Below are 21,687 nucleotides of genomic sequence, written 5' to 3'. Positions count from 1 at the left end.
GCGACAGACAGACGGGCGACTCGGCAGAGCAACAGACAGACAGGCGACTCGGTAGGGCAGAGTAAGACAGACAGACGACTCGTTAGGGCGACAGACAGACAGGCGACTCGGCAGAGTAAGACAGACAGACAGGCGACTCGGCAGAGCGACAGACAGGCGACTCGGCAGAGTAACAGACAGGCGACTCGGTAGGGCAGAGTAAGACAGACAGACAGGCGACTCGGTAGTGTCAATTGATTCTTTATTTCTCCTGCAGCTGAATTAGACACATCATAGGTACATCCTCCATCTAATGACATAGGAACCATCCCAAATAGCACCCTAGTTCCTTGACAGTGAACTATTTCTGACCATGGGCCCATAGGGACACAACACAGAGGATATAGCCGCTATAGGACTCTGGTCTAAAGTAGTGCACTATATAGGGAATAGGGTTCTATAGGACTCTGGTCTAAAGTAGTGCACTATATAGGGAATAGGGTTCTATAGGACTCTGGTCTAAAGTAGTGCACTATATAGGGAATAGGGTTCTATAGGACTCTGGTCTAAAGTAGTGCACTATATAGGGAATAGTGTGCCATCTGGTCACATTGGCTTCACAGCACATCCTTCAATGGTAACTTAGTGTTGTAGTGCCGAAGTCGTTTCAGAGACAAAACACCTGTTGTTATTATTACTACATTTAAATAAAAAAACACACACTGATGTGGTCGTCAAGTTGACCTATGACCCTTCGTTTACATAAACATCCCGGGGTCGTCAAGTTGACCTATGACCCTTCGTTTACATAAACATCCCGGGTCGTCAAGTTGACCTATGACCCTTGGTTTACATAAACATCCCGGGTCGTCAAGTTGACCTATGACCCTTGGTTTACATAAACATCCCGGGTCGTCAAGTTGACCTATGACCCTTCGTTTACATAAACATCCCGGGTCGTCAAGTTGACCTATGACCCTTCGTTTACATAAACATCCCGGGTCGTCAAGTTGACCTATGACCCTTGGTTTACATAAACATCCCGGGTCGTCAAGTTGACCTATGACCCTTGGTTTACATAAACATCCCGGGTCGTCAAGTTGACCTATGACCCTTGGTTTACATAAACATCCCGGGTCGTCAAGTTGACCTATGACCCTTGGTTTACATAAACAAACAATCAGTGGTAATGTCAGCTCAGAGAGGGTGTGTGTGTGTGTGTGTGTGTGTGTGTGTGCGGTGTGCGTCGGTGTGCGTGTGTGTGTGTCGGTGCGTGTGTGTGTCGGTGCGTGTGTGTGTCGGTGCGTGTGTGTGTGTGTGTGTGTGTCGGTGTGTGTATGTGGTGCGGTGTGTGTGTGTGCGTGTGTGTCGGTGTGTGTATGTGTCGGTGTGTGTGTGTGCGTGTGTGTGTGTGTGTCGGTGTGTGTATGTGTCGGTGTGTGTGTGTGTGTCTGTGTGTGTGTGTGTGTCTGTGTGTGTGTGTCGGTGTGCATGTGTGTGTCGGTGTGCGTGTGTGTGTCGGTGTGCGTGTGTGTGTCGGTGTGCGTGTTCGTGTGTGTGTCGGTGTGCGTGTGTGTGAGTGTGTGTAGTCAGTGCTTTTTAATCAGATACTTCTTAGCGTGGTCAGACTGTTACTGGCCGCTTGGAGGGGGGTGTCAGGGAAAGGGGGGTTGTTTAGCTGGTCCTTCACATGATCCTCAGCCCCTGGATGGACGCCTCCAGACTCTGAGGAGACAACAACACATTGGTCAATAACAGAGTCCTCTGTCCATAACAGTCTACTGACTAAGTCTGGTCTTCAGCTGGGGGCCATGTTGTCCTCTGTCCATAACAGTCTACTGACTAAGTCTGGTCTTCAGCTGGGGGCCATGTTGTCCTCTGTCCATAACAGTCTACTGACTAAGTCTGGTCTTCAGCTGGGGGCCACGTTGTCCTCTGTCCATAACAGTCTACTGACTAAGTCTGGTCTTCAGCTGGGGGCCACGTTGTCCTCTGTCCATAACAGTCTACTGACTAAGTCTGGTCTTCAGCTGGGGGCCATGTTGTCCTCTGTCCATAACAGTCTACTGACTAAGTCTGGTCTTCAGCTGGGGGCCATGTTGTCCTCTGTCCATAACAGTCTACTGACTAAGTCTGGTCTACAGCTGGGGGCCATGTTGTCCTCTGTCCATAACAGTCTACTGACTAAGTCTGGTCTACAGCTGGGGGCCATGTTGTCCTCTGTCCATAACAGTCTACTGACTAAGCCTGGTCTACAGCTGGGGGCCATGTTGTCCTCTGTCCATAACAGTCTACTGACTAAGTCTGGTCTTCAGCCCCCCATGTTGTCCTCTGTCCATAACAGTCTACTGACTAAGTCTGGTCTTCAGCTGGGGGCCATGTTGTCCTCTGTCAACATTCTACTTTAAGGATTGAAAAATCACAATGTGATGACAACTAATTAATGAGCCTGACCAGGAATGTGTCTCTGTGTGTGTGGCTGTGTGTGTCCAACTGTGTGTGTGTGTGTGTGTCTCTGTGTGTGTGTGTGTGTGTGTGTGTGTGTGTGTCTGTGTGTGTGTCTCCGTGTGGGTGTGTGTGTCTCTGTGTGTGTCTGTGTGTGTGTGTGTGTGTCTCTCTGTGTGTCTGTGTGTGTGTGTGTGTGTGTCTCTCTGTGTGTCTGTGTGTGTGTGTGTGTGTGTCTCTCTGTGTGTCTGTGTGTGTGTGTGTGTGTGTCTCTCTGTGTGTCTGTGTGTGTGTGTGTGTGTGTGTGTGTGTGTGTGTGTGTGTGTGTGTGTGTGTGTGTGTGTCTCTCTGTGTGTCTGTGTGTGTGTGTGTGTGTGTGTGTGTGTGTGTGTGTGTGTGTGTGTGTGTGTCTGTCTGTGTGTGTGTCTCTGTGTGTGTGTCTCTCTGTGTGTGTGTCTCTCTGTGTGTGTGTCTCTCTGTGTGTGTGTCTCTCTGTGTGTCTGTGTGTGTGTGTGTGTCTGTGTGTGTGTCTCTCTGTGTGTCTGTGTGTGTGTGTGTGTCTGTGTGTGTCTCTCTGTGTGTCTGTGTGTGTGTGTGTGTCTGTGTGTGTGTCTCCTGACTCTATAACAGTGTCTGTGTGTCTGTGTGTGTGTGTGTGTCTGTGTGTGTGTGTGTGTCTCTCTGTGTGTCTGTGTGTGTGTGTGTGTGTGTGTGTGTGTGTGTCTCTCTAGTGTGTCTGTGTGTGTGTGTGTGTGTGTGTGTGTCTCTCTGTGTGTGTGTGTGTGTGTCTCTCTGTGTGTGTGTGTGTGTAGATAGTTACCTGACTGAAGTCCCAGATGGTCATGGCTCCATCGATGCCCGTGGTGCAGAACTTGACTGACAGTCAGACTGGTCTCCCTCATAGATGGAGACCTGACTGGAGATACAATATAACAGGGTCAGACAGTCCCTCTGGTCTCCCTCATAGATAGAGACCTGACTGGAGAGACAATATAACAGGGTCAGACAGTCCCTCTGGTCTCCCTCATAGATGGAGACCTGACTGGAGAGACAATATAACAGGGTCAGACTGGTCTCCCTCATAGATAGAGACCTGACTGGAGAGACAATATAACAGGGTCAGACTGGTCTCCCTCATAGATAGAGACCTGACTGGAGGAGAGACAATATAACAGGGTCAGACTGGTCTCCCTCATAGATAGAGACCTGACTGGAGAGACAATATAACAGGGTCAGACTGGTCTCCCTCATAGATAGAGACCTGACTGGAGAGACAATATAACAGGGTCAGACAGTCCCTCTGGTCTCCCTCAGAGATAAACACTACAGTCGTGGCCAAAAGTTGAGAATGACACAAATATTCATTTTCACAAAGTCTGCTGCCTCAGTTTGTATGATGGCAATTTGCATATACTCCAGAATGTTATGAAGGGTGATCAGATTAATTGCAAAGTCCCTAATCACCATGCAAATGAACTGAATCCCCCCCCCAAAAGACATTTCCATTGCATTTCAGCCCTGCCACAAAAGGACCAGCTGACATCATGTCAGTGATTCTCTCGTTAACACAGGTGTGAGTGTTGACGAGGACAAGGCTGGAGATCACTCTGTCATGCTGATTGAGTTCGAATAACAGACTGGAAGCTTCAAAAGGAGGGTGGTGCTTGGAATCATTGTTCTTCCTCTGTCAACCATGGTTACCTGCAAGGAAACACATACCGTCATAATTTCTTTGCAATAAAAGGGTTTCACAGGCCAGGATATTGCTGCCAGTTTGATTGTACCTAAATCAACCATTAATCGGATCATCAAGAACTTCAAGGAGAGCGGTTCAATTGTTGTGAAGAAGGCTTCAGGGCACCCAAGAAAGTCCAGCAAGCGCCAGGACCGTCTCCTAAAGTTGATTCAGCTGCGGGATCGGCGCACCACCAGTACAGAGCTTGCTCAGGAATGGCAGCAGGCAGGTGTGAGTGCATCTGTGAGGCAAATACTTTTGGAGGATGGCCTGGTGTCAAGGGCAGCAAAGAAGCCACTTCTATACAGGAAAACGTCAGGGACAGACTGATATTCTGCAAAAGGTACAGGGACTGGACTGCTGAGGACTGGACTGCTGATGACTGACTGCTGACTGATGACTGGACTGCTGAGGACTGGGGTAAAGTCATTTTCTCTGATGAATCACCTTTCCGATTGTTTGGGGCATCGGGGAAAAAGCTTGTCTGGAGAAGACAAGGTGAGCGCTACCATCAGTCCTGTGTCATGCCAACAGTAAAGCATCCTGAGACCATACATGTGTGGGGTTGCTTCTCAGCCAAGGGAGTGGGCTCACTCACAATGTTGCCCAAGAATACAGCCATGAATAAAGAATGGTACCAACACATCCTCCGAGAACAACTTCTCCCAACCATCCAGGAACAGTTTGGTGATGAACAATGCCTTCTCCAGCATGATGGAGCACCTTGCCATAAGGCAAAGTGATAACTAAGTGGCTCAGGGAACAAACATCGATATTTTGGGTCCATGGTCATGAAACTCCCCAGACCTTAATCCCATTGAGAACTTGTGGTCAATCCTCAAGAGGCGGGTGGACAAACAAAAACCCAACAAATTCTGACAAACTCCAAGCATTGATTATGCGAGAATGAGCTGCCATCAGTCAGGATGTGGCCCAGAAGTTAATTGAATGGGCTGCCATCAGTCAGGATGTGGCCCAGAAGTTAATTGAATGGGCTGCCATCAGTCAGGATGTGGCCCAGAAGTTAATTGAATGGGCTGCCATCAGTCAGGATGTGGCCCAGAAGTTAATTGAATGGGCTGCCACCAGTCAGGATGTGGCCCAGAAGTTAATTGAATGGGCTGCCATCAGTCAGGATGTGGCCCAGAAGTTAATTGAATGGGCTGCCATCAGTCAGGATGTGGCCCAGAAGTTAATTGAATGGGCTGCCATCAGTCAGGATGTGGCCCAGAAGTTAATTGACAGCATGTCAGGGTGGATTGCAGAGGTCTTGAAAAAGAAGGGTCAACACTGCAAATATTGACTCTTTGCATCAACTTCATGTAATTGTCAATAAAAGCCTTTGACACTTATGAAATGCTTGTAATTATATTTCAGTATTCCACAGTAACATCTGACAAAAATATCTAAAGACACTGAAGCAACAAACTTTGTGGAAATTAATATTTGTGTCATTCTCAAAACTTTTGGCCATGACTAGAGACAATATAACAGGGCGTGTGTGTGTGTGTGTGTGTGTGTGTGTGTGTGTGTCCTACGTGATGGAGTTCTGGTGCAGTGTCTCCAGGGCTGTGTGTGTGTGTGTGTCCTACGTGATGGAGTTCTGGTGCAGTGTCTCCAGGGCTGTGTGTGTGTGTGTGTGTCCTACATGATGGAGTTCTGGTGCAGTGTCTCCAGGGCTGTGTGTGTGTGTGTGTCCTACATGATGGAGTTCTGGTGCAGTGTCTCCAGGGCTGTGTGTGTGTCCTACGTGATGGAGTTCTGGTGCAGTGTCTCCAGGGCTGTGTGTGTGTGTGTGTCCTACGTGATGGAGTTCTGGTGCAGTGTCTCCAGGGCTGTGTGTGTGTGTGTCCTACGTGATGGAGTTCTGGTGCAGTGTCTCCAGGGCTGTGTGTGTGTGTGTGTCCTACGTGATGGAGTTCTGGTGCAGTGTCTCCAGGGCTGTGTGTGTGTGTCCTACGTGATGGAGTTCTGGTGCAGTGTCTCCAGGGCTGTGTGTGTGTGTGTGTCCTACGTGATGGAGTTCTGGTGCAGTGTCTCCAGGGCTGTGTGTGTGTGTCCTACGTGATGGAGTTCTGGTGCAGTGTCTCCAGGGCTGTGTGTGTGTGTGTGTCCTACGTGATGGAGTTCTGGTGCAGTGTCTCCAGGGCTGTGTGTGTGTGTGTGTGTGTCCTACGTGATGGAGTTCTGGTGCAGTGTCTCCAGGGCTGTGTGTGTGTGTGTCCTACGTGATGGAGTTCTGGTGCAGTGTCTCCAGGGCTGTGTGTGTGTGTGTGTCCTACGTGATGGAGTTCTGGTGCAGTGTCTCCAGGGCTGTGTGTGTGTGTTGTGTCCTACGTGATGGAGTTCTGGTGCAGTGTCTCCAGGGCTGTGTGTGTTGTGTCCTACGTGATGGAGTTCTGGTGCAGTGTCTCCAGGGCTGTGTGTGTGTGTTGTGTCCTACGTGATGGAGTTCTGGTGCAGTGTCTCCAGGGCTGTGTGTGTTGTGTCCTACGTGATGGAGTTCTGGTGCAGTGTCTCCAGGGCTGTGTGTGTGTGTGTCCTACGTGATGGAGTTCTGGTGCAGTGTCTCCAGGGCTGTGTGTGTGTGTGTGTCCTACGTGATGGAGTTCTGGTGCAGTGTCTCCAGGGCTGTGTGTGTGTGTCCTACGTGATGGAGTTCTGGTGCAGTGTCTCCAGGGCTGTGTGTGTGTGTGTGTCCTACGTGATGGAGTTCTGGTGCAGTGTCTCCAGGGCTGTGTGTGTGTGTGTGTGTGTGTCTCCAGGGCTGTGTGTGGTGTGTGTGTGTGTCTACGTGATGGAGTTCTGGTGCAGTGTCTCCAGGGCTGTGTGTGTGTGTCCTACGTGATGGAGTTCTGGTGCAGTGTCTCCAGGGCTGTGTGTGTGTGTGTGTCCTACGTGATGGAGTTCTGGTGCAGTGTCTCCAGGGCTGTGTGTGTGTGTGTCCTACGTGATGGAGTTCTGGTGCAGTGTCTCCAGGGCTGTGTGTGTGTGTGTCCTACGTGATGGAGTTCTGGTGCAGTGTCTCCAGGGCTGTGTGTGTGTGTGTGTCCTACGTGATGGAGTTCTGGTGCAGTGTCTCCAGGGCTGTGTGTGTGTGTCCTACGTGATGGAGTTCTGGTGCAGTGTCTCCAGGGCTGTGTGTGTGTGTGTCCTACGTGATGGAGTTCTGGTGCAGTGTCTCCAGGGCTGTGTGTGTGTGTGTGTGTGTCCTACGTGATGGAGTTCTGGTGCAGTGTCTCCAGGGCTGTGTGTGTGTGTGTCCTACGTGATGGAGTTCTGGTGCAGTGTCTCCAGGGCTGTGTGTGTGTGTGTGTCCTACGTGATGGAGTTCTGGTGCAGTGTCTCCAGGGCTGTGTGTGTGTGTGTGTGTGTCCTACGTGATGGAGTTCTGGTGCAGTGTCTCCAGGGCTGTGTGTGTGTGTGTCCTACGTGATGGAGTTCTGGTGCAGTGTCTCCAGGGCTGTGTGTGTGTGTGTGTCCTACGTGATGGAGTTCTGGAGCAGTGTCTCCAGGGCTGTGTGTGTGTGTGTTGTGTCCTACGTGATGGAGTTCTGGTGCAGTGTCTCCAGGGCTGTGTGTGTGTGTGTTGTGTCCTACGTGATGGAGTTCTGGTGCAGTGTCTCCAGGGCTGTGTGTGTGTGTCCTACGTGATGGAGTTCTGGTGCAGTGTCTCCAGGGCTGTGTGTGTGTGTCCTACGTGATGGAGTTCTGGTGCAGTGTCTCCAGGGCTGTGTTACGGTCCTCTGTAGTCGCTCTCTTGTCCATGTTTCTGAAACGCTCCATAGCGGAGATGTTTCTAGTGATGGAGGCTTTGGGAAGGTCCAGCTTAGAGACAAACGTCAGGGACCCTCCGTCATCACAACGGAACAGCATGGGACAACAGTCATGACCCTGAGGAGAGACAGACGTCAGGGACCCTCCGTCATCACAACGGAGACAGAGAGAGAGACAGAGAGAGAGAGAGACAGAGAGACAGAGAGAGAGACAGAGAGACAGAGGGAGAGACAGAGAGACAGACAGAGAGACAGAGAGACAGAGACAGAGAGACAGAGACAGAGAGACAGAGAGACAGAGAGAGAGACAGAGAGAGAGAGAGAGAGACAGAGAGAGAGACAGAGAGAGAGAGAGAGAGAGAGACAGAGAGAGAGACAGAGAGAGAGACAGAGAGAGAGACAGAGAGAGAGACAGAGAGAGAGACAGAGAGACAGACAGAGAGAGAGAGAGACAGAGAGAGACAGAGACAGAGACAGAGAGAGAGAGAGACAGAGGGAGAGACAGAGAGACAGACAGAGAGACAGAGAGACAGACAGAGAGACAGAGAGACAGACAGAGACACAGAGAGACAGACAGAGACACAGAGAGACAGACAGAGACACAGAGAGACAGACAGAGAGACAGACAGACAGACAGAGAGACAGACAGAGAGAGACTTACCGCTGCCACTACGCTGTTCTCAGAGATGAAGAGAACACTGAGCAGAGGGAGGAACTCTGTCTTCAACTGAGACGGACTGAAACACACACACACACACACAGATCATTGAACAGAACGACTTGGTACCGTCCACCACAGTAACATAAACCCCCAGAGAGACTCACGTGGATCCCTTGGTACCATCCACCACAGTAACATAAACCCCCCAGAGAGACTCACGTGGATCCCTTGGTACCATCCACCACAGTAACATAACCCCCCCAGAGAGACTCACGTGGATCCCTTGGTACCATCCACCACAGTAACATAAACCCCCCAGAGAGACTCACGTGGATCCCTTGGTACCATCCACCACAGTAACATAAACCCCCAGAGAGACTCACGTGGATCCCTTGGTAACCCCCCAGAGAGACTCACGTGGATCCCTTGGTACCATCCACCACAGTAACATAAACACCCCCCAGAGAGACTCCCTTGTGGATCCCTTGGTAACCCCCCAGAGAGACTCACGTGGATCCCTTGGTACCATCCACCACAGTAACATAAACCCCCCCCCAGAGAGACTCACGTGGATCCCTTGGTACCATCCACCACAGTGACAGTGGAGTCGTGTGAGACCCAGGCCAGTCTGTTACCAGATGAGGAGAAGGACACAGAGTGGACCCATCCTCCCCCCCGGCACCCCCAAACTCAGCCAGCACCGCCCCAAACGGCATCTTGGACCCCCAGGGGGTGGGGCCCGGCTTCTCCTCCACCTCCTTGATGTAGGCCGAGAACACCCTGGGGGAGAGAGAGAGGGGAGGGGGGGGTTAATATATTTACACCCTGGGGGAGAAAGAGAGGGGGGTAATATATTATAACTATTGATCAGGGGTCCGTACGTATCAATACCTACTGATCAGGGGTCCGTACGTATCAATACCTACTGATCAGGGGTCCGTACGTATCAATACCTACTGATCAGGGGTCCGTGCGTATCAATACCTACTGATCAGGGGTCCGTACGTATCAATACCTACTGATCAGGGGTCCGTACGTATCAATACCTACTGATCAGGGGTCCGTACGTATCAATACCTACTGATCAGGGGTCCGTACGTATCAATACCTACTGATCAGGGGTCCGTACGTATCAATACCTACTGATCAGGGGTCCGTACGTATCAATACCTACTGATCAGGGGTCCGTACGTATCAATACCTACTGATCAGGGGTCCGTACGTATCAATACCTACTGATCAGGGGTCCGTACGTCAATACCTACTGATCAGGGGTCCGTGCGTATCAATACCTACTGATCAGGGGTCCGTACGTATCAATACCTACTGATCAGGGGGCCGTACGTGGATCAATACCTACTGATCAGGGGTCCGTACGTATCAATACCTACTGATCAGGGGTCCGTACGTATCAATACCTACTGATCAGGGGTCCGTACGTATCAATACCTACTGATCAGGAGGCCGTACGTATCAATACCTACTGATCAGGGGTCCGTACGTATCAATACCTACTGATCAGGGGTCCGTACGTATCAATACCTACTGATCAGGGGTCCGTACGTATCAATACCTACTGATCAGGGGTCCGTACGTATCAATACCTACTGATCAGGGGTCCGTACGTATCAATACCTACTGATCAGGGGTCCGTACGTATCAATACCTACTGATCAGGGGTCCGTACGTATCAATACCTACTGATCAGGGGTCCGTACGTATCAATACCTACTGATCAGGGGTCCGTACGTATCAATACCTACTGATCAGGGGTCCGTACGTATCAATACCTACTGATCAGGGGTCCGTACGTATCAATACCTACTGATCAGGGGTCCGTACGTATCAATACCTACTGATCAGGAGTCCGTGTATCAATACCTACTGATCAGGGGTCCGTACGTATCAATACCTACTGATCAGGGGTCCGTACGTATCAATACCTACTGATCAGGGGTCCGTACGTATCAATACCTACTGATCAGGGGTCCGTACGTATCAATACCTACTGATCAGGGGTCCGTACGTATCAATACCTACTGATCAGGGGCCGTGCGTATCAATACCTACTGATCAGGGGCCGTACGTATCAATACCTACTGATCAGGGGCCGTACGTATCAATACCTACTGATCAGGGGCCGTACGTATCAATACCTACTGATCAGGGGTCCGTACGTATCAATACCTACTGATCAGGGGTCTGTACGTATCAATACCTACACTCCTACTGAGAGACGCTGTGTGAATAGACCCTGATCCTAAACATGGTCTCTGACGGTCTCTATCTCTCTACTGATGAGGCTGAAACATGGTCTCTGACGGTCTGTCTCTCTCTCTACTGATGAGGCTGAAACATGGTCTCTGACGGTCTGTCTCTCTCTACTGATGAGGCTGAAACATGGTCTCTGACGGTCTGTCTCTCTCTACTGATGAGGCTGAAACATGGTCTCTGACGGTCTCTCTCTACTGATGAGGCTGAAACATGGTCTCTGACGGTCTCTCTCTACTGATGAGGCTGAAACATGGTCTCTGGGTCGGTCTGTCTCTCTCTACTGATGAGGCTGAAACATGGTCTCTGACGGTCTCTCTCTCTACTGATGAGGCTGAAACATGGTCTCCGATGGTCTCTCTACTGATGAGGCTGAAACATGGTCTCTGACGGTCTCTCTCTCTACTGATGAGGCTGAAACATGGTCTCTGATGGTCTCTCTACTGATGAGGCTGAAACATGGTCTCTGATGGTCTCTCTCTCTACTGATGAGGCTGAAACATGGTCTCTGATGGTCTCTCTACTGATGAGGCTGAAACATGGTCTCTGACGGTCTCTCTACTGATGAGGCTGAAACATGGTCTCTGACGGTCTCTCTCTCTACTGATGAGGCTGAAACATGGTCTCTGACGGTCTCTCTCTCTCTACTGATGAGGCTGAAACATGGTCTCTGACGGTCTCTCTCTCTACTGATGAGGCTGAAACATGGTCTCTGACGGTCTCTCTCTACTGATGAGGCTGAAACATGGTCTCTGACGGTCTCTCTCTCTCTACTGATGAGGCTGAAACATGGTCTCTGACGGTCTGTCTCTCTCTCTACTGATGAGGCTGAAACATGGTCTCTGACGGTCTGTCTCTCTCTCTACTGATGAGGCTGAAACATGGTCTCTGACGGTCTCTCTGTCTCTCTACTGATGAGGCTGAAACATGGTCTCTGACGGTCTGTCTCTCTACTGATGAGGCTGAAACATGGTCTCTGACGGTCTCTCTACTGATGAGGCTGAAACATGGTCTCTGACGGTCTCTCTACTGATGAGGCTGAAACATGGTCTCTGACGGTCTCTCTCTCTACTGATGAGGCTGAAACATGGTCTCTGGGACGGTCTGTCTCTACTGATGAGGCTGAAACATGGTCTCTGACGGTCTCTCTACTGATGAGGCTGAAACATGGTCTCTGACGGTCTCTCTCTCTACTGATGAGGCTGAAACATGGTCTCTGGGACGGTCTCTATCTCTACTGATGAGGCTGAAACATGGTCTCTGACGGTCTGTCTACTGATGATGAGGCTGAAACATGGTCTCTGACGGTCTGTCTCTACTGATGAGGCTGAAACATGGTCTCTGGCGGTCTCTCTCTACTGATGAGGCTGAAACATGGTCTCTGACGGTCTCTCTCTCTACTGATGAGGCTGAAACATGGTCTCTGACGGTCTGTCTCTACTGATGAGGCTGAAACATGGTCTCTGACGGTCTCTCTCTACTGATGAGGCTGAAACATGGTCTCTGACGGTCTGTCTCTCTCTACTGATGAGGCTGAAACAAAACATGGTCTCTGACGGTCTCTCTCTACTGATGAGGCTGAAACATGGTCTCTGACGGTCTGTCTCTCTACTGATGAGGCTGAAACATGGTCTCTGACGGTCTCTCTACTGATGAGGCTGAAACATGGTCTCTGACGGTCTCTCTCTACTGATGAGGCTGAAACATGGTCTCTGACGGTCTGTCTCTCTACTGATGAGGCTGAAACATGGTCTCTGACGGTCTCTCTACTGATGAGGCTGAAACATGGTCTCTGACGGTCTCTCTCTCTACTGATGAGGCTGAAACATGGTCTCTGACGGTCTCTCTCTACTGATGAGGCTGAAACATGGTCTCTGACGGTCTCTCTACTGATGAGGCTGAAACATGGTCTCTGACGGTCTCTCTCTACTGATGAGGCTGAAACATGGTCTCTGACGGTCTGTCTCTCTCTACTGATGAGGCTGAAACATGGTCTCTGACGGTCTCTCTACTGATGAGGCTGAAACATGGTCTCTGACGGTCTCTCTCTCTACTGATGAGGCTGAAACATGGTCTCTGACGGTCTCTCTCTGATGAGGCTGAAACATGGTCTCTGATGGTCTGTCTCTCTCTCTACTGATGAGGCTGAAACATGGTCTCTGACGGTCTCTCTCTACTGATGAGGCTGAAACATGGTCTCTGACGGTCTGTCTCTCTCTACTGATGAGGCTGAAACATGGTCTCTGACAGTCTGTCTCTACTGATGAGGCTGAAACATGGTCTCTGACAGTCTGTCTCTACTGATGAGGCTGAAACATGGTCTCTGAACTGATGAGGCTGAAACATGGTCTCTGACGGTCTCTCTCTCTACTGATGAGGCTGAAACATGGTCTCTGACGGTCTCTCTCTCTAGACTGATGAGGCTGAAACATGGTCTCTGACGGTCTCTCTCTCTCTACTGATGAGGCTGAAACATGGTCTCTGACGGTCTCTCTCTACTGATGAGGCTGAAACATGGTCTCTGACGGTCTGTCTCTCTACTGATGAGGCTGAAACATGGTCTCTGACGGTCTCTCTCTCTACTGATGAGGCTGAAACATGGTCTCTGACGGTCTCTCTACTGATGAGGCTGAAACATGGTCTCTGATGAGGCGGTCTGACTCTACTGATGAGGCTGAAACATGGTCTCTGCCGGTCTCTCTACTGATGAGGCTGAAACATGGTCTCTGACGGTCTCTCTACTGATGAGGCTGAAACATGGTCTCTGACGGTCTCTCTACTGATGAGGCTGAAACATGGTCTCTGATGGTCTCTCTACTGATGAGGCTGAAACATGGTCTCTGATGGTCTCTCTACTGATGAGGCTGAAACATGGTCTCTGACGGTCTCTCTACTGATGAGGCTGAAACATGGTCTCTGACGGTCTCTCTACTGATGAGGCTGAAACATGGTCTCTGACGGTCTCTCTACTGATGAGGCTGAAACATGGTCTCTGACGGTCTCTCTACTGATGAGGCTGAAACATGGTCTCTGACGGTCTCTCTCTCTACTGATGAGGCTGAAACATGGTCTCTGACGGTCTCTCTCTACTGATGAGGCTGAAACATGGTCTCTGACGGTCTCTCTACTGATGAGGCTGAAACATGGTCTCTGACGGTCTCTCTACTGATGAGGCTGAAACATGGTCTCTGACGGTCTCTCTCTCTACTGATGAGGCTGAAACATGGTCTCTGACGGTCTCTCTCTACTGATGAGGCTGAAACATGGTCTCTGACGGTCTCTCTCTACTGATGAGGCTGAAACATGGTCTCTGACGGTCTCTGACGGTCTCTCTACTGATGAGGCTGAAACATGGTCTCTGACGGTCTGTCTCTCTACTGATGAGGCTGAAACATGGTCTCTGGCGGTCTCTCTCTACTGATGAGGCTGAAACATGGTCTCTGACGGTCTCTCTCTGATGAGGCTGAAACATGGTCTCTGACGGTCTCTCTCTACTGATGAGGCTGAAACATGGTCTCTGACGGTCTCTCTCTACTGATGAGGCTGAAACATGGTCTCTGACGGTCTCTCTCTACTGATGAGGCTGAAACATGGTCTCTGACGGTCTCTCTCTCTACTGATGAGGCTGAAACATGGTCTCTGACGGTCTCTCTACTGATGAGGCTGAAACATGGTCTCTGACGGTCTGTCTCTCTACTGATGAGGCTGAAACATGGTCTCTGACGGTCTCTCTACTGATGAGGCTGAAACATGGTCTCTGACGGTCTCTCTACTGATGAGGCTGAAACATGGTCTCTGACGGTCTCTCTACTGATGAGGCTGAAACATGGTCTCTGACGGTCTGTCTCTCTACTGATGAGGCTGAAACATGGTCTCTGACGGTCTCTCTCTACTGATGAGGCTGAAACATGGTCTCTGACGGTCTCTCTCTCTACTGATGAGGCTGAAACATGGTCTCTGACGGTCTCTCTCTACTGATGAGGCTGAAACATGGTCTCTGACGGTCTCTCTCTCTACTGATGAGGCTGAAACATGGTCTCTGACGGTCTCTCTCTACTGATGAGGCTGAAACATGGTCTCTGACGGTCTCTCTCTACTGATGAGGCTGAAACATGGTCTCTGACGGTCTCTCTCTACTGATGAGGCTGAAACATGGTCTCTGACGGTCTCTCTCTCTACCTGCATTTGAAGTCACAGGATCCAGCCGCCAGCAGCACGTTGTTAGGATGCCAGTCCAGACTGAGGACGGTGGAACGGATCGGCTTCTTGATGTGCTTACTCACCCACCTGACACACACACACACACACACACACATTTAAAGAGTACAAAACTATTCAGCCTGCTTCTCCCTCTCTCACAACCCCTCCTCCCGCCCTCACTGATACACACACACACACACACACACACACACATTTAAAGAGTACAAAACTATTCAGCCTGCTTCTCCCTCTCTCACAACCCCTCCTCCCGCCCTCACTGATACACACACACACTTAAAGAGTACTAAACTATCTAGCCTGCTTCTCCCTCAACCCCTCCTCCCCCTCCCCCTCCCCCTCCCTCCTCCTCCTCACCAGTCGTTATCAGACTCGAAGTAACAGACTGATATGAGTCTGGCTCCGCTGCCCACAGCGAACTTGTTCTCCAGAGGAGACCACTTGACGAAGGTCGCAGCTCTGTTGATCCTCAGGATGACCAGCGTGGGCTTCCAGACGCCGTCCTTCAGAGACCAGACGTAGGCGTTACGATCCGCCCCACACGTCACGATACGGTCGGACTTAGGAGCCCAGTCGATACCTGGAGAGGGAGGGGGGTCAATGTAAACCTCTGAAAAACATCATCAATGTCCTGACTTAAGCCCAGTCGATACCTGGAGAGGGAGGGAGGGGGGTCAATGTAAACCTCTGAAAAACATAATCAATGTCCTGACGTTGTTAAATCAAAAATGTGTTTTAATCTATTCCTGTGTTGTCATTTCCTGTGCCTAGTCTACCTGTGATGTCATTTCCTGTGCCTAGTCTACCTGTGATGTCATTTCCTGTGCCTAGTCTACCTGTGATGTCATTTCCTGTGCCTAGTCTACCTGTGATGTCATTTCCTGTGCCTAGTCTACCTGTGATGTCATTTCCTGTGCCTAGTCTACCTGTGATGTGTCCATTGTGCTCCTTCAGCTCATGACTCTTCACCCACTGGTTACCGCTCTTCTGATAGATGTGAACCTCATGGTTGTTGGGACTGATGGCGATCTCTACAGGGAGAGAAGAAGAAGAAGAAGGAGGAGGAAGAAGAAGAGGAAGAAGAAGAAGAAATCACAATAGAGTCAGTGGATAAACATTTTGATGAACTGTGGACGTTTCTCGATACGTTTTGACATTCAGTGTATATTTAATAATAATAATATTTAGTATGTATATTATATCAGTGTGGGTATATTTACTATAATAATAATATTTAGTATGTATATTATATCAGTGTGGGTATATTTACTATAATAATAATATTTAGTATGTATATTATATCAGTGTGGGTATATTTACTATAATAATAATATTTAGTATGTATATTATATCAGTGTGGGTATATTTACTATAATAATAATATATAATAATAATATTTAGTATGTATATTATATCAGTGTGGGTATATTTACTATAATAATAATATTTAGTATGTATATTATATCAGTGTGGGTATATTTAATATAATAATAATATTTAGTATGTATATTATATCAGTGTGGGTATATTTAAAGTGATTTTTCATATAATAAAAAGTGTTGGTCCGTACGGGTTCTGTCCCGGTTCCAGGCGTGACAGGTGATGGGCTCAAGCAGAAACTGGTGCAGTGACATGTTGATGGGAGTTGGGTGGTCAGTCTCACTGGTCACCGGCTACACAGAGACACAGACAAAGAGAGAGAGACAGAGACACAGACAAAGAGAGAGAGAGACAGACAAAGAGAGAGAGACACAGACAAAGAGAGAGAGACACAGACAAAGAGAGAGAGACACAGACAAAGAGAGAGACACAGACAAAGAGAGGAGAGACACAGACAAAGAGAGAGAGACAGACAAAGAGAGACAAAAGAGACAAGAGAGAGAGAGAGAGAAGACAAAGAGAGAGAAAGAGACAAAGACAAAGAGAGAGACAAAGACAAAGAGAGAGAGAAAGACAAAGAGAGAGACAAAGACAAAGAGAAAACCCCCCATTGAAATTCAACAACATGACTCAGCTCGTTATTAACCTGAATCAATTCGGCTGCTAGTAATGCTACCCGTTTGGTAGAATAATATTTATCTTACATTTCACAAAACTGTTAGACGTGAATGAGCAAATGTTTTATCCAATATAACAGGACATACTCGTGATATTAAAGATGAGTTAGTTCTGTATTTAGGAGCAAAGGTGTGATAGACAGTTTTACAGACAATACCACCCCGTAATGTTCCCTAAATAACTCCTCCAAATTTTCGCATGTAACATTACGATAGCCTAAACTAGTTAGCAAAACAATATATTATCTAGTCATTTATTTATACTTCGATGTACATAAGAAAAAAAAAATGAACAAAATTACGAACGATAAAAAATTTGCTACGAAAATAACATTTCATCTCGCCGTATAAATAACGAGGCCTCCTCTCTTGCCCCAAACTTTCCTCCGAGCCTTTCCCCGCTTCCCCAGTCCGCATGCCGACTGATATCTTACCTTGGTTTTAACTGAGCTTCTGGCTTCGTCCTCTTGTTGTTATTATTATTATTATTCGGAAAACGATAGATTTGCTGATAACGGGAGACAGCGGACTTGAATTCGCGGACTCTGGGCAGTCGACACGAATCCGTCCAGGGTTGTCAGGAGCGGAACCGGGAAGCTTCCAGCTACATTCAGATGGATGTCAGACGAAACCCGGAGACACAAAGAGGAATCTTTTTTTGTTTGCTGTTTGTTGAAGGCTGCCCCCTAGCGGCTAATGAACCGAGTCTAGGAGATTTTATTTTACCTTTATTTAACAAGGCAAGTCCGTTCAGAACAAATTCTTAGTAACAATGACGCCTAACGCCGTCCTATGGGACTCCCAATCACGGCCGGTTGTGATACAGCCTGGAATCGAACCAGGGTCTGTAGTTCCTCAGATCCGCTGTGATACAGCCTGGAATAGATCTAGGGTCTGTAGTGACTCCTCTAGCACTGAGATGCAGTGCCTTAGACCGCTGTGATACAGCCTGGAATCGAACCAGGGTCTGTAGTGACTCAGACCGCTGTGATACAGCCTGGAATGGATCTAGGGTCTGTAGTGACTCCTCTAGCACTGAGATGCAGTGCCTTAGACCGCTGTGATACAGCCTGGAATCGAACCAGGGTCTGTAGTTCCTCAGACCGCTGTGATACAGCCTGGAATGGATCTAGGGTCTGTAGTGACTCCTCTAGCACTGAGATGCAGTGCCTTAGACCGCTGTGATACAGCCTGGAATCGAACCAGGGTCTGTAGTTCCTCAGACCGCTGTGATACAGCCTGGAATGGATCTAGGGTCTGTAGTGACTCCTCTAGCACTGAGATGCAGTGCCTTAGACCGCTGTGATACAGCCTGGAATCGAACCATGGTCTGTAGTTCCTCAGACCGCTGTGATACAGCCTGGAATGGATCTAGGGTCTGTAGTGACTCCTCTAGCACTGAGATGCAGTGCCTTAGACCGCTGTGATACAGCCTGGAATCGAACCAGGGTCTGTAGTTCCTCAGACCGCTGTGATACAGCCTGGAATGGATCTAGAGTCTGTAGTGACTCCTCTAGCACTGAGATGCAGTGCCCTAGACCGCTGTGATACAGCCTGGAATCGAACCAGGGTCTGTAGTTCCTCAGACCGCTGTGATACAGCCTGGAATGGATCTAGGGTCTGTAGTGACTCCTCTAGCACTGAGAGGCAGTGCCTTAGACCGCTGTGAGACAGCCTGGAATCGAACCAGGGTCTGTAGTTCCTCAGACCGCTGTGATACAGCCTGGAATGGATCTAGAGTCTGTAGTGACTCCTTTAGCACTGAGATGCAGTGCCTTAGACCGCTGTGATACAGCCTGGAATCGAACCAGGGTCTGTAGTTCCTCAGACCGCTGTGATACAGCCTGGAATGGATCTAGGGTCTGTAGTGACTCCTCTAGCACTGAGATGCAGTGCCCTAGACCGCTGTGATACAGCCTGGAATCGAACCAGGGTCTGTAGTTCCTCAGACCGCTGTGATACAGCCTGGAATGGATCTAGGGTCTGTAGTGACTCCTCTAGCACTGAGATGCAGTGCCTTAGACCGCTGTGAGACAGCCTGGAATCGAACCAGGGTCTGTAGTTCCTCAGACCGCTGTGATACAGCCTGGAATGGATCTAGAGTCTGTAGTGACTCCTCTAGAACTGAGATGCAGTGCCCTAGACCGCTGTGATACAGCCTGGAATCGAACCAGGGTCTGTAGTTCCTCAGACCGCTGTGATACAGCCTGGAATGGATCTAGGGTCTGTAGTGACTCCTCTAGCACTGAGATGCAGTGCCTTAGACCGCTGTGATACAGCCTGGAATCGAACCAGGGTCTGTAGTTCCTCAGACCACTGTGATACAGCCTGGAATGGATCTAGGGTCTGTAGTGACTCCTCTAGCACTGAGATGCAGTGCCTTAGACCGCTGTGATACAGCCTGGAATCGAACCAGGGTCTGTAGTTCCTCAGACCGCTGTGATACAGCCTGGAATGGATCTAGGGTCTGTAGTGACTCCTCTAGCACTGAGAAGCAGTGCCCTAGACCGCTGTGATACAGCCTGGAATCAAACCAGGGTCTGTAGTTCCTCAGACCGCTGCGCCACTCGGGAGCCCTTGAAGATCTTGATATTGAATATTGATACCTTTGAAGTGAAATAAACTGTCAAGACTACAACACTCATTTTGAATTGTGACTATTGTATTGATTACACTAATCAAATCAAATCAAATGTATTTATATAGCCCTTCGTACATCAGCTGATATCTCAAAGTGCTGTACAGAAACCCAGCCTAAAACCCCGAAACAGCAAGCAATGCAGGTGTAGAAGCACGTTGGCTAGGAAAAAACTCCCTAGAAAGGCCAAAACCTAGGAAGAAACCTACCACTAAAGTGGTTTAAAGCATAAACAATGTGTTGAAATATCTATTCTGTTTTTTTTTCAGAGTGGAGGAGTCATCATCTGCTATTGAACTGCTACTGTGTTCAAAATGGATGTATTGTTGTCTGACTAGAACCCGGATCTGGCGGGACTCTGAGCGGAACTCTCTCTCTCTCTCCTTCCGCGTCGTTTCAGATGTTTAGTTTTGGACAGATTTACTTCCGGCTTCACAATCAAGGACTCGCCAGACTATTTCATCGATGTGTCCTCGCGTTGGGAAACACGTCGACGGACTCTCACAACAGTTTCTGCATAGGAGATTGTGCTGAGATTATACTAATTCAATTCAATTGCCTGACGATATGAAATAATGCACAATGTGTCTGTTTTGATGATACTTCTAACGGTGTCTTTTAGCCCCTTTAGACAGAACATATCTGATTTGAAAAGATCTGTGATTGGTCGAAATACTAATTAGTGGAAAACATTAATTATATATTATATACAAATTATATATTTTTTTATTCACCTAACAATGCAAGTCAGTTAAGAACAAATTCTTATTTACAATGAAGGTCTACCCCGGCCAAACCCGGGCGACGATTGGCTGGGCCAATTGTGCACCGCCCTATGGGACTCCCAATCACAGCCGTAATGTGATACAGCCTGGATACATCCAGCTCAGAGTTACATCCAGCTCAGAGTTACATCCAGCATCCAGCTCAGAGTTACATCCAGCTCAGAGTTACATCCAGCATCCAGCTCAGTTACATCCAGCATTTACAGCATCAGCTCAGTTACATCCAGCATCCAGCTCAGAGTTACATCAGCATCCAGCTCAGAGTTACATCCAGCATCATCAGCATCAGAGTTACATCCAGCATCAGCATCCAGCATCCAGCTCATAGCATCCAGCTCAGAGTTACATCCAGCATCCAGCTCATAGTTACATCCAGCATCAGCTCAGTTACATCCAGCATTACATCAGCTCAGAGTTACATCCAGCATCCAGCTCAGAGTTACATCCAGCATCCAGCTCAGCATCCAGCTCATAGTTACATCCAGCATCCAGCTCATAGTTACATCCAGCTCAGCTAGTTACATCCAGCATCCAGCTCAGCATCCAGCTCATAGTTACATCCAGCATCCAGCTCAGAGTTACATCCAGCTCATCATCAGCTCAGAGTTACATCCAGCATCCAGCTCATAGTTACATCCAGCATCCAGCTCAGAGTTACATCCAGCATCCAGCTCATAGTTACATCCAGCTCAGAGTTACCAGCTCAGAGTTACATCCAGCATCCAGCTCAGAGTTACATCCAGCATCCAGCTCAGAGTTACATCCAGCATCCAGCTCATCCAGCTCAGAGTTACATCCAGCATCCAGCTCAGAGTTACATCAGCATCCAGCTCATCATCAGCTCAGAGTTACATCCAGCATCCAGCTCATAGTTACATCCAGCTCAGAGTTACATCCAGCATCCAGCTCAGAGTTACATCCAGCATCCAGCTCATAGTTACATCCAGCATCCAGCTCAGAGTTACATCCAGCATCCAGCTCATAGTTACATCCAGCATCCAGCTCAGAGTTACATCCAGCATCCAGCTCAGAGTTACATCCAGCATCCAGCTCAGAGTTACATCCAGCATCCAGCTCAGAGTTACATCCAGCATCCAGCTCAGAGTTACATCCAGCATTCAG

At 48.8% G+C, this 21,687-nt stretch overlaps 1 protein-coding gene and 2 long non-coding RNA genes across 8 annotated transcripts; 1 reads left to right on the top strand and 2 right to left on the bottom strand.

Moving 5' to 3' along the window:
• Positions 1–224: 224 nt before the first annotated feature.
• LOC127925915 (actin-related protein 2/3 complex subunit 1A-like) lies at positions 225–17,792 on the bottom strand. The gene is given in 13 exon segments (XM_052511208.1): positions 225–769; positions 1,130–1,706; positions 3,250–3,298; positions 3,301–3,340; positions 7,860–8,053; positions 8,597–8,672; positions 9,165–9,271; positions 9,274–9,376; positions 15,047–15,154; positions 15,443–15,665; positions 16,012–16,116; positions 16,656–16,758; positions 17,577–17,792. Coding segments are annotated over 11 exon segments (1,110 nt in total). The 5' UTR covers positions 16,720–16,758; positions 17,577–17,792; the 3' UTR covers positions 225–769; positions 1,130–1,665.
• Positions 5,523–7,852, top strand: LOC127925916 (uncharacterized). Of its 4 annotated transcripts, XR_008122844.1 has the most exons (4): positions 5,523–5,840; positions 6,045–6,310; positions 6,735–6,794; positions 6,983–7,852. It is a non-coding gene; the product is annotated as an uncharacterized LOC127925916 (long non-coding RNA). The 4 variants fall into 4 exon arrangements; XR_008122845.1 differs by lacking the exon at positions 6,735–6,794 and having other exon boundaries at positions 5,523–5,682; positions 5,993–6,474; positions 7,087–7,852; XR_008122843.1 differs by lacking the exon at positions 6,735–6,794 and having other exon boundaries at positions 5,523–5,942; positions 6,203–6,474; positions 7,087–7,852.
• On the bottom strand, positions 9,578–10,644 carry LOC127925917 (uncharacterized). Of its 3 annotated transcripts, XR_008122848.1 has the most exons (4): positions 10,509–10,644; positions 10,077–10,448; positions 9,953–10,045; positions 9,578–9,828 (listed from the first exon to the last, which is right to left on the bottom strand). It is a non-coding gene; the product is annotated as an uncharacterized LOC127925917 (long non-coding RNA). The 3 variants fall into 3 exon arrangements; XR_008122846.1 differs by lacking the exon at positions 9,953–10,045; XR_008122847.1 differs by lacking the exon at positions 9,953–10,045 and having other exon boundaries at positions 10,540–10,644.
• Positions 17,793–21,687: the final 3,895 nt, after the last annotated feature.

Source organism: Oncorhynchus keta, unplaced genomic scaffold, assembly GCF_023373465.1.
Source record: "Oncorhynchus keta strain PuntledgeMale-10-30-2019 unplaced genomic scaffold, Oket_V2 Un_contig_6503_pilon_pilon, whole genome shotgun sequence".
In the NCBI taxonomy this organism is placed as follows: domain Eukaryota; kingdom Metazoa; phylum Chordata; class Actinopteri; order Salmoniformes; family Salmonidae; genus Oncorhynchus; species Oncorhynchus keta.
Note: the sequence above shows the minus strand (reverse complement) of the source record. Positions and strands in the feature narration are given on the sequence as shown.